This window comes from Hydractinia symbiolongicarpus, chromosome 15 (genome assembly GCF_029227915.1).
Source record: "Hydractinia symbiolongicarpus strain clone_291-10 chromosome 15, HSymV2.1, whole genome shotgun sequence".
Taxonomy (NCBI): domain Eukaryota; kingdom Metazoa; phylum Cnidaria; class Hydrozoa; order Anthoathecata; family Hydractiniidae; genus Hydractinia; species Hydractinia symbiolongicarpus.
The window spans coordinates 10,603,236-10,614,845 of record NC_079889.1 but is presented as its reverse complement, the minus strand read 5'-3'; the positions used below and the strand labels follow the sequence as shown (position 1 = coordinate 10,614,845).

At 33.8% G+C, this 11,610-nt stretch overlaps 1 protein-coding gene across 2 annotated transcripts; it reads right to left on the bottom strand.

Moving 5' to 3' along the window:
* Positions 1–63: 63 nt before the first annotated feature.
* LOC130628908 (monocarboxylate transporter 13-like) lies at positions 64–3,343 on the bottom strand. 2 transcript variants are annotated; one of them, XM_057441961.1, is made up of 4 exons: positions 3,067–3,343; positions 1,777–2,330; positions 1,115–1,484; positions 64–886 (listed from the first exon to the last, which is right to left on the bottom strand). In XM_057441961.1, the coding sequence occupies exons 1-4, from the start codon at positions 3,230–3,232 to the stop codon at positions 375–377; spliced, it is 1,602 nt and encodes a 533-aa protein (XP_057297944.1). In that variant the 5' UTR covers positions 3,233–3,343; the 3' UTR covers positions 64–374. The 2 variants fall into 2 exon arrangements, with proteins under 2 accessions (XP_057297944.1, XP_057297945.1); XM_057441962.1 differs by having other exon boundaries at positions 1,777–2,939; positions 3,067–3,201.
* Positions 3,344–11,610: the final 8,267 nt, after the last annotated feature.

Here is an 11,610-nt window from a genome sequence, read left to right as displayed (position 1 = left end):
TGTAGAGGCGCTGTTTAAGAAAACCCCATTTAAAGGGCGTGTGCTAAACTAAGCATTGAGAGCTATGTTGTGCGTTCTAAACATACTTTCTCATATCATTGAAAAGGCAGTGTATTTTTCAAAATTATATATATTCCATTATAGGATAACTTATTAAAAGCAACACAACCGAAATGTAATATCATTCACAATATAAAAATAATTTGTTCGATTAGTTTGATTTAAATTTATTTAAGTTCTAAGGATTTCCTGTTTCAGGAATAATTCGCACAGTAAAACACCTGCCTTGAGAAAATTCACTATTTTTTGCACAGTCGTTGGTGACCGTTTAACTTTGGAACAATAAATGAATACATGTGCTAATATCGCTTTTGCTAAACAACCACGGGTTCTTCCTCTGTGACGTAGTTGTTTATAAAATCCTGACGCGCGTAAGGCGGAATACACATCATCGATCTCGTTTTTCGAATGTCTGGTAAATCTAAGTATTTGTTTATAATACCATATAAGGTATCTGTCGAACTATATCTAACGCTGCTTTTACCATATAAGGATTTGTTTTTACTAAATATTGATTGCTTATTATCGTCTGTATCAAGTTCGGCGTGCATTAATTTTGGTGTTATCAACGCAGCTTTTTCCGACACGTCAGGATCGATATAGTCCATAAACACGATAACGGCATTTGAATTCTCCGTCATTTTGGATATTGGCTTAATTTTGTCGCTAACATTTTCTAAATATCGCTTTATCCGAATTCTTTCGTAATATACATCTTCTGGTATTAGGAATGGTAGAAAAAATAATGATAAGGCTCCAATCATAAAGATGGCTCCACAAGACAGAAATGCTATTTCGTATTTTCCAGTAGCATCGAATACTAAACCTATAAAACAAAGTAAAAGGCATGAGAAAGTGATTTGTAGTTTATGAGCCAACATGGTGCGCATTAGGAAAAATTAGGACTCCTGAAGGAAAGATTGGAGTATGTTGATAGTGCTAGAAAACTAGCAAAACAAGCTTAAAGTTTAAAATCTGTTCATTGTTAAAAATAAAAAAAAGATTAATTTTTTAAAAAAAACATTTTGTGCAGGTTTAACACGGTTTCACTCACCTGCAAATGGAGCGCCAAAGAGTGAAAAAAATGATGTCACCGTATACATCATACCAAAGGCTGCAGCTAGCTGTTTCGTATAAACAGTCTGACTCATACAAATGATAATATAACTCGAAAATCCTCCTTCGCTGAGTCCAAATACAATTGAAAACAGTAGGAGATGTAGATAACTGACTGTTAAAGGAAGCATTGTGAGGGAGACGCTGAGGAGAAGAAGAAAACCTTGAAACATATATAGTCGATTCACTTTTCGTAACTGACCGATGTATCCAAATAGAAACTTGCCAATGACAGCTGATGCAGAAATAACACTGGGGAGGAGAGCAGCATCTTCTGACTTCACTCCTTTGATGCAGGAGAAATTAATCTATTAGAAATTAATTTATAATATAAATATAAAAGTGTTGCTATTGATTCTTGTAGAGAACAAAATATAGAACAAATTCTAGCAATTGGCCATCTGATATAATGTTGCTTAAGAAATTTGTCGCCATTTTTTACCAAATACGCGTTCCTTATTTCTTAAATTAAAGAGTTTTCGACCTTCTTTATTTACAGAATTTTAAAAGAATCACAATAAATGCGGCGTTTGCTTTTAAACAATCGTGATATATAACAGAACAGACAGAATAAAAAGCAAGAATATCAAGACTGCTTACCAAATGCACATATGGTATGTAGTAAACAAAGAGGATAAGTGACATTGCCACAGTAAACAAAACAAACGCTTTGTTGCTAAGTAACTGTCGATCAAAACATGAAGACCGTTTTTGTTTTGGATCGTTGTAATGTGCTCTCCTTCGTATTAGAAATCCACCAAGTAGAGGTAAAACAGCTAAGATAGCGTACGTTTGAAATGTGGTTCGTAAGCCGTAACTTTTGATTAGGCAACCAAACAATGGAGATAATGCTATTCCACCAACTCCACTTCCGGCGGATACTATACCATTTGCCAATCCAAGTTTTCGATTAAAGTATAATGGTAGCACAAGTAACGAAGAGAAAAATAAACAACTTGTTCCGATAGATACTACTATACCATAGGTGATAAATAAGGTCATGGCATTAGGTGCAAATGATGACGTCAGTACTCCAAGTCCAATGAATGCACCTCCCATTGACATAACATAACCACATCCAAATCGATCACACAGTGTGGAGGATAAAAAGCCGAACATAAAGCACACTGAATAACCAATTGAACCAATCCAAGCTAAACACACAGAGATACGTATTAAAAAAGAAATTTACTTCAATCACACTAAGAATACCCGTATCTCATTATTATAAGACTATTCGTACACGATACCTTAAAAATTACAAAACCTTAGAAGGATTGGTTAATTCAGAAACGCTATAACTTCATTTTGACGAAAATTTCGGGATGTGACGAGAATATGGGCCGACGAATTATGAATGCCGACGAAATTTTGTCGGACTTCGATTGACTCAGTAAGTTTGATGTTGCCATCAAATGAAATGGAGTTGTTATAACTTCTGAGGGTTATATGTTAGGGTTATATCAATCGAGCGTTCATTATTTATTATTTTTTAAGATTTTTTGGAAAGTAAGTTGTATCATGGTCTTTCAGGTGTTCCAATATCGTTCCTATGTGTTCTTTTTTTTCGCTTTTCAATATATGTGTTTTGTCCCAACATACATATCAGAAAACAAAAAGAAACTTCTGTGGGCAAAGTCTTAAGTTTAAGGTGCTTTTGATACTAAACAGACGAAGTAGATCGGGTTGTTTTTTTAAAAACACTTTGAAATTAAACAATTCTTCTCCATTTCGACGGCGTGATTTTGCCCAAATTTCGATGGCTAAATTCCAAAAATTCATTTGTTTATAAAAGTCTTGCATACACACAGCAACATTAACGACAAAAATAACAACAACAACAACAACAACAACAACGGCAGCAGCAATAACAAAAACAACAACCCGTACCTGCTTGTGCTTCAGATGTTTCATACAAAACTAAAATTTCACTATATATCGGTCCGAAGCAGTAGTAGAAGCCGATACTCATAGCTTGTCCAAAAAATGCTACAACTAGCACCACCCACGAGCATCCGCTATCCATAACCAAATCTTTCTTTGCTGCGAACCCCATCTTGATGAGATTAAAAGAAAGAATTTTCTTTCTTTATAAAATATGCAACCTTTACATATGTTTTACTGAAGAGTGCTCAAATTTTTGTAATCTGAATTCAATGGAAAGGTCTAACGGACATACTCTGCATCCAACCACATGATAGACCAACAGAATTTGATTGGTTTAGTACTCGTATATACGCGTTTTCATTGGTTGGAACTGAACTGTACCTTGTATATGATTGGTTTAATTTTTAATCAGATTTTGCGTTCGTCAGACTGCCATTTTTGAACTGTTATTTGACATTTCTCATTAATTTTTCATGTGCCATTTTTCTTTCTCATGAATTTTTAAATTTTTTTATCTATCACGATACCTTTTTATTTCAAACTCGTGTTACTAAAATTTTGTATTTCCTTATTTATTTATTTATCTATGTATTTATTTATTATTTTGCAACGTTCAAGGCGGCAAGGTTGTCACTTAAGTGCACGCGACATCCCTACTATAAGAAATGTGAGAAATTCTCTAGGTAACATATTCTTTGTGGACATTACTTTCTTGTTATTGTTCAGTGGAGAATTAAATATTCTCCACATTTTAAACTTGAGAATGCACAAATAAAAGGATAAAATTCTAGGGTCACATAAACAGGAAGGAATTTTTTTTTGAATTTAGTGAAGGATACAGTTTCTCTAACTGAATTTTTAACATGATTAAATATGTTTACGTTCGCCATATTTTGAAACTCTGCAACTACCTGCAAGCGACTTTTTTTTAACAAGCTTAACAAGTTTTGCTAGTGGAATGAAATTTTTTTGTCGTGGTTGCGGAATAATAACAGATGTTTTTCGATGTTATACTTTTAGAGTACAGTAGAGAAAATATTTGCAAAAAATGTTTATAACAACGGATTGCATGTTTTTATTTTAAAGATATGTTCTTATTATATATTTGCGTGATATTAAAGATTAAATTAAAGCTTTTTTCGGACCGCCTTTTTTAAAAAACATATCTTAACACAACACAAATTTGAAATACCACATCTCTTATAATGATACTGACTAAAAAACGGAAAAATTTGGTTTGTTGGACTCACTGGACACAGCATACATAGCTAGCTTTAGTTTAGCTAAATGTTCCTAGTGATGTAAATAACGCAACCTAAAGAATTTTAGATTTCAAGATGTCTTTAGAAGTACATTGCCTCGTTGTATTCTTTTCGTTTATCGCCCTAGGATATATGCAGATACTTTTGGATATTTTGAAAGAGTTTAAAAGGAATTTTTTAAAATTCATTTTGGTGTATCCAGGATAGCCAGGAAAGCTGTGGATACTAAGTTGTTATTAAACGTGTACCTAGAAAAAGAGCAACAACAACCCAAAGAGGTATAAGGGAAATTGGTTAAAATTTTCCAATTTTTTTTTTGAGTTAGCGAGACACAAGAAATAAGTGAGCAAAATGTCAATCAAAAATAAACAGAGCACACAACATAGATTATTTAGGACGAAAGTTCTTTTGTATCAATTTCGTGAGGTCGGGGTTAAAAAGCAACTATTAACCATTCTCTTTAAAAGATTACCGCAAACTAGCGAGCTGTCAGCCTTCGGTAGAAGTTAAACGCAAGTATTTCAAAACATGGTCTATCTGTCTAACGCACTTTCCACTGTGTTATGAATAATTTATTGGGTCACGTACGACCAGAGAAACTTGTTAAACCAGTTTTTCTGATTTATAATTTATGTGAAAACTAAAATTTGAGTTATCAAATAGTTTAACAAAACATGAAAGCATACATAATTTATATAGTATAGCATTTAGTGAGTTGCACCTGACTTCGACTATTCCATGTTCTTTTTGTAAAGAAAAAAATTATAAAACTAAAAAATAGACGGGGCGGAGTTGACAGTTTGATCTCAAATGGGTCGCAGCGTAAGGGGCGGGTAACGGGTACGGTGGGAGCTTTCCTAGATAATGATTATTTTAAAATAAAGCATATTTCAAAGTTAAAAAAGAAGAAGTTTCGGGGATTTCGGAACGTTTTAAAGTGAAAAGTTCTCTTCGTAGCCCAACCATTGTAACCTTAATAGTTAAAATATTGTCTAACCAGCTGTAACTCCGACTTTGCAGAGACGTTATAGCGACGTCGGGTTTAAAGTCAGTACGACATCCACTTAACGTCAAAAAATTATACGGCATGCTGAAGTAAAAATCTGCCATTAATAATCCTGACCTTCTATTGACGTCGATTTCTGCTCAAAATGCGATGTCAAAACAAGGTTGTAACGACGTTTTCGACATGGTGACGTAGATGTCGGTACAACGTCGTCCAGCTAGGTGTTTCCTTTTTGTCCATCTTAAAAAATATCTGACGAATGTATAAAGAATGTAACACTATATACATTACTGTACAGCAGCTAAATTCTTTAGCACTTTGCTTTTCTAAGAATAACTTTATAAAAACAAACGGTGCTGGAAATAGTTAAAAATATTATTAAAAAGGTATAAGAATAATGGCAAAACTAAAATTTTATTAAAAGCACAAAATTATGGCAAAAACGTCTTTTAACTACAGATATTTTCGAATAATTGATTGTTTCGAATTTTCGAAACTTATAGCTAAATTTGCAACGCATGGTAAAAAATAGAATTACTTCAAGTATAAGTTCAAAAATAAGATTACAGGTTGAAAATTGTGAAGAAAAAATAACCTCGAGCTGAAGCCAAATCACCTGGTTCTTATAGAAAAGTATAAACACCGCAAAAACTACATAGTAAAGAAAAAGGAATTCTGCAAGACAGACTTCCACCTATTTTCGCTCCAACGGTAATTTGCTTAAAATCAATAAGCACATAGAAAATTCCCGCGCTTAAACAAAATCTTGAAAATAAACACAGCGTATCATATCGAACCCAGAATTGTGGGGTACTCAAGTGAACTGAATCAGCAGAGGAAGTGGAAATTAATGAGTTGAAAATTTCTTTAAAAATTAATAATTGAAGGCGCTGGAACATTTAAGTTTGGAAAAGTATGGACATTTTTAGGAAATCTTTTCTGGTTGCTTTATTTAGTTAACTTACATTTTATTGCAATGCAACATTGTGCTATGTTGTCTCCTTTAGACTAATTGCATAGATGTACTCTTTTTGTGTTACTGCAAGGCAAAATTAAGCTCGAAAAAGGTTAAATACTTTGTTCGTCTTAATAAATTAATATGAATCAAACGAGTGGTAATTGGATACAACACTGAGTAAATTAATAAATGTAGTAAAGTGAAATAAAACGCGGGAAAGTTTGAAAAGAATCTAAAAAATTTTCATCTTTGGGAGGAGGCGATTTTTGCCGCTATGGAAGGCAAAATCTCTTGGGAACGATGTTGCATAGGCTTAATTTTAATTCTTGATGCTTCAAACGTTTAAAACACTTATCGCAGCCAGCAGACAAAGAGTTGGATGGATATCGTACTATTTGAGGAATGGGTTCGTAACCTTGAATGGAAATTTGCGATGGAAAAGCAAAATAAAAGTGAAAAGAAAAATCACTTCCTAAAATGTTGGTACCGTAAATGACGGATTAAGTTCCCTGGGGTTAGGCGTAATTTTGTAAATATGCGACCCTGCTGTAATAAGCCCACCATCCATCGAGAAAAAGTGGCGCTTATCCGGATCGGCAAGAAAAACAACGATTTTTACTTACTCCTGCAGAAAATTTAAAGCCGCCTTCTGCACGACCGCACGATAGTTAACTAGATTCTCGAGGCATGGGAAAAAATCAGTCCAGAGACAATTAAAATATCTTTCATGTCATGCGTGTTAAACCTAAATACTAATGGGTCAGAAGATGAATTATACCATTGTTAAGAAAATCAGCCACACAAGGTAGGAAGTAGAATTTTAAAAAGTCAACTATTAATTACTATTAATTTCAACTGATTAAACTATTAATTTCAACTGAGACATCAATCTGTTTGAAATTGTTGAAAGCGATATTGTGAATGCTGCACATAATAGACGAAGACAACGACGATGAAAATGAAAATATTTTTTTCTTTTTTTGTTTCTATTTTTATTTTTTATTCATAAAAATTATTAGAATGAATTTAACAAATTCTCTTTTACTGAAATAAATTGCCCCTGCTTAATTAGCGCCCACTGCCAGGATGAAACTTTCAAATAAGCAGAAAGCGGAATAACCAGAAATTCGGCATTTGTTATATTGGATGCTATGCAAATGTTTGATGTTGCTTTGGTGAAGTAAAAGCTGACACTATTGCCAAATGTTTCGCTAGAATTTCTGAGAAAAAACAAGCTGACGGTTTACAGGATGACCCCTTCAAGGTACTACAACAAGATCAGTTAGATCAAGATCAGTTAGAAAGACAGTTCAAAACTCGTAGTTCTTTTCCGAATGAGCAACTGCGGAAGACGTTGTATCAATGAAAAAAATCTGTGTGCACTACCGAGCTAATTATGTACGATGGGGATATTATGTCCTCCGTGTTGGATGAGGAAAGTGAAAAAGAAGGAGATGACGATGATGATGAAGAGGGGGGTGTAAGCCAACCAACTTGTCCTAAATCGTTCTTTCTGAAAAACTGGAACAAACCGATATACAAAACTTCTTTCTGTGAAGTGTTTAGCGTTTAATATATATGCTACCAAAATGTACTGTATGTTGATGTTAGATCATAGGCTTTAACTCTAACTATTATATTGTTTTTGTCTGGTTTTGACTTAACCCTTTTTCTTGGGTTTCTTGGGAGTGTGACCTACCGGGAGTTAACTATATATATTAAGGTTTCGACTACTAATAGCTACAACCCCCACAAAAAATGAGACAATGGGTTTTTGGCCATTTACAATGTTGGCAAACAGCCTCAACCCGCCAGCTCGCCACAGCCAAGATACGTTGATCAAGTAAGTAGCGTTTAAAGCACTCTAGGGTCACAATTCTAAGATGTCTGCTTGTGTGGAGGATTTTAGGTAACACACCGTAGGATAATTACATTGCATTCATAAAAAAATGTAATATAAAAATTAAAAAAAATGTGTTGTATATATTCTATACATATGTGGCTGTGTGGCATATTAAAGATCACTTTGATATACCCCCACCACCTCCTTCCCCCCTCCTCCCCTGTGTTTTTTTTCTTTTTCTTTAATTGTAATGCTTTAACAAAAAATCCTGCATCTGGAATAAACCTTTCTTCTATGGGTAAAACGATAACCCAGCAGAAGTACAACCTCGTTCTCAGAGCACTCACTCGCTTTGTCGGATATCGAAAGATCGGCCTGGGGACGAGGCTGAGCAATACGAAAAATAGAGCAAACGCAGTAAAAGTTTTTTCTATTTTCTTAAAGTATGTTTTATTTGTCAATTGCCTAGACGACACGACGCCAACACATTTAGATTGACGTCAATTCGTTAGAGTGAAGTCATTACATTGCTCTTTTAAATTTTAGGCCTAATATCTTGGAAACGCCTGGAAAAAACTGACGTCATTGCCTGCGTGGGTTACTAGAGATCACACCTGGGATTAAAAAAGGAGTAATTTCCTAAAGATGGTTTACCTCCCCCACCCCCCCCCCCCCCCTTTGCTTTGAAACAGACGTGTTGGTGACGTTAAAAATAGACATTTAAACCCTAATATCTCTTCAATTGCTCCTCAAAAAAACATGACTCTACTTATACATTTTCTTTATCAACATTTCTGAATTGCTGTACACAATAGAAGCAATGAGAAAACAAAACAAGTTATTTTATAAATAATAAGACGGAAAATCGAATATTGGGCTCAGTTTGGAAACATTGTAATGAGTTTTCGTTTCTTAAAGATCACAACTTTCAGGGCTTTTATGCACACAACGTTTCGTGCGCACTACAAAACTTAACGTGTGCGTTCGTGCGCAGCAATTTTTGTGCACACACAATCTCATCCTCAGGGTCTCTTAGCTCCTAAGCTGTTTAAAAGCACAATGCCCTGGAAATGAGTTTGGTGCCCCAAACTTGTTGTCATACATACAAATGGTACGCATATTTCTTTGTAGGTTATACATGTTTACAACGAATGACTTTAACCTCGACTTTTTTTCTTAACATTTTACTCAATTTCAACTTTAAATTTATTACGTAACTTTTTACTTTATTCATCAGTGGGATATATAGTCGCAACCTCGTTCCCAGGGCGTTTTGCCTTGTTGATAAAGTTGATAGCGGCAATAACGGCTCAGGGGCCACAAGATCCTGGGGACATGGTTGAGATGGGCGATTTCAAAATTGTTATACTTTTTTCAAAAATGCAATATTAGAGGTCGTGCACGTTATTTCATGTACGTTATTATTAGATTTACGTACAAATTAAGTACATACATGTGTTTTTTATAAGAAACACGATAGCAACTACTAAATTTTCAATTATATTGGTGAAAGCATTTTAAGAGCAGAAACAGATTCATCAGTTCCTGTCTTTCTAACAACTTCTTTAAAACAAATAAGTAAACTAAGTTTTTATGAAAATTTGACGTCCTCGCGAAAAAAACTAAATAAAGACGACAACAGCAAAAAAATAAAAAAATAACAACGGCGACAACGACAACGGCAATAAAACTAATGACGACAAAGACAAGGGCAATAAAAATAACAACGACGGCGATAGCAGAGAAATTATAATACCAACAAAGACGCCGACACTGACAGTAAAAGCAACGGCAACGACGCCTAAAGTAAAAGAATCACGGAATCCAGGAAAAAGAACTACGATAAGGTAGTGATTAATAGAAACAACTAACGTCTGTAAAAATCAAAAAATAACAATAACAACAACAATAATTACGACAACAACAGACATCTTTCATAACTTATTGTATTAAAACACGAAAAAATAACAAAGACAATTACTGGCAACCATTTAAATCGATATTGTATCAAATATAGTTAATATACAGCAAAACATTCAAAAAAAAAATTCATGAAAAATTAAAAGTGTTGAACTGTGATCAACGCGAGCAGAACAGTGTGATTTCCAGGCATCACAGCTGGAGCCGTTCACCGTAAAATCATCACTTCCGTAATACACAGCTGCTATTCATAACAATCATACCTAAAGTAATTCTATTACTTGCAAATTGAGCATCTTATCTAATACCTTTGTGGTATTTGGGAGTTCCATATTTATGAATAATTAGATCGGGTGCAAAATTTCTGAAACTAACCTATTTTGATGTGAAAAAAATGCGCCTTAGTTTTTGTGTCTTCCTTTTTTTATGCTTTTCCTTTAGAATGAAAATCAGTGGTCTTATGTATGAACAAGATAGTAAAAAAATTAAAAAGAAGTAGCAAAATTTGTTTTGAAGCAGTCCTCTCAATGCTGCGCATTTTTTATCTATCTAAGACATATTCCTTGATAACAACAGGATTCAATTCTTCCGCAGTATATTGTCTAAATAAAAAATAAATAAATAAAAACGAGAGTTATAAGGAAGAAGCAAAAATACACAGTGACACCAAAGTTATTGTAGAATTTTCTTGCACAAAAAAAGACAGGGAGTTTTCCTAGAGAAATTAGTATTTCTCCTGACTGTATTTTTCGAAATTTGGCTTAGACCTATATTTTTGTCTTTAAGAAACTGACTAGTCGCTTTTTAAAAAATTAAAAAAAAAATTGTACTATTTGTAGAAATGAGAAAAAAATCTAAGTAAAGAAACTTTTTCAGGTAACAAGGTAAATGTCGAGTAGGGTATCCTGAAAAATCGAAAGTATACTTAAAATTAACGAATACAACAGAATGACATCCGACTATCTTTGAGGAGATCCCGCTTCTTGCATATAAATTTAGAAACTTGCTTAGAATGAACACAGGATATTAAAAACCTTTAACCTGATTTCTTCCAAAATAAAAAAGTGTATCACCTGATTATTTTTCCGTCTTTAATAATCTTAAATTTTTCATCTGATACTAAAGTCTTATAGCTAAATCTATTTTTTAACATGCATGTTGTTATATCACCAATGACGATAACTCATTTCAGGAACTGTCTTATCAGGCATTAAATGAAAGTAGATATCTGTAGGACTCTTTGGTGTTGCAGTTGATCTGCCTACAGTGCTTTTATTACTAAAATTGTGACAGCGAAAGCTCTGAAGGTCAGGATCTGCTTAGTTTAGGTGTAAGGTCGTAAAAAAAATCTGTTTTGTCTGTTTGCGACCTGGGTATGGTCACGAAATATTTCTATCCATTATTTTACGTTGTTGTTTATAAGAATATGAAAATTCTGACTGGGTTGTTCATTATCCCTATTTCTCTATTGTTCTTAACAATGACCTATTTTTTGTACTCTGAAATCCCACCAAGACTAATATCATTATAAGGAATATATTTATTATTAAAAAGCGTG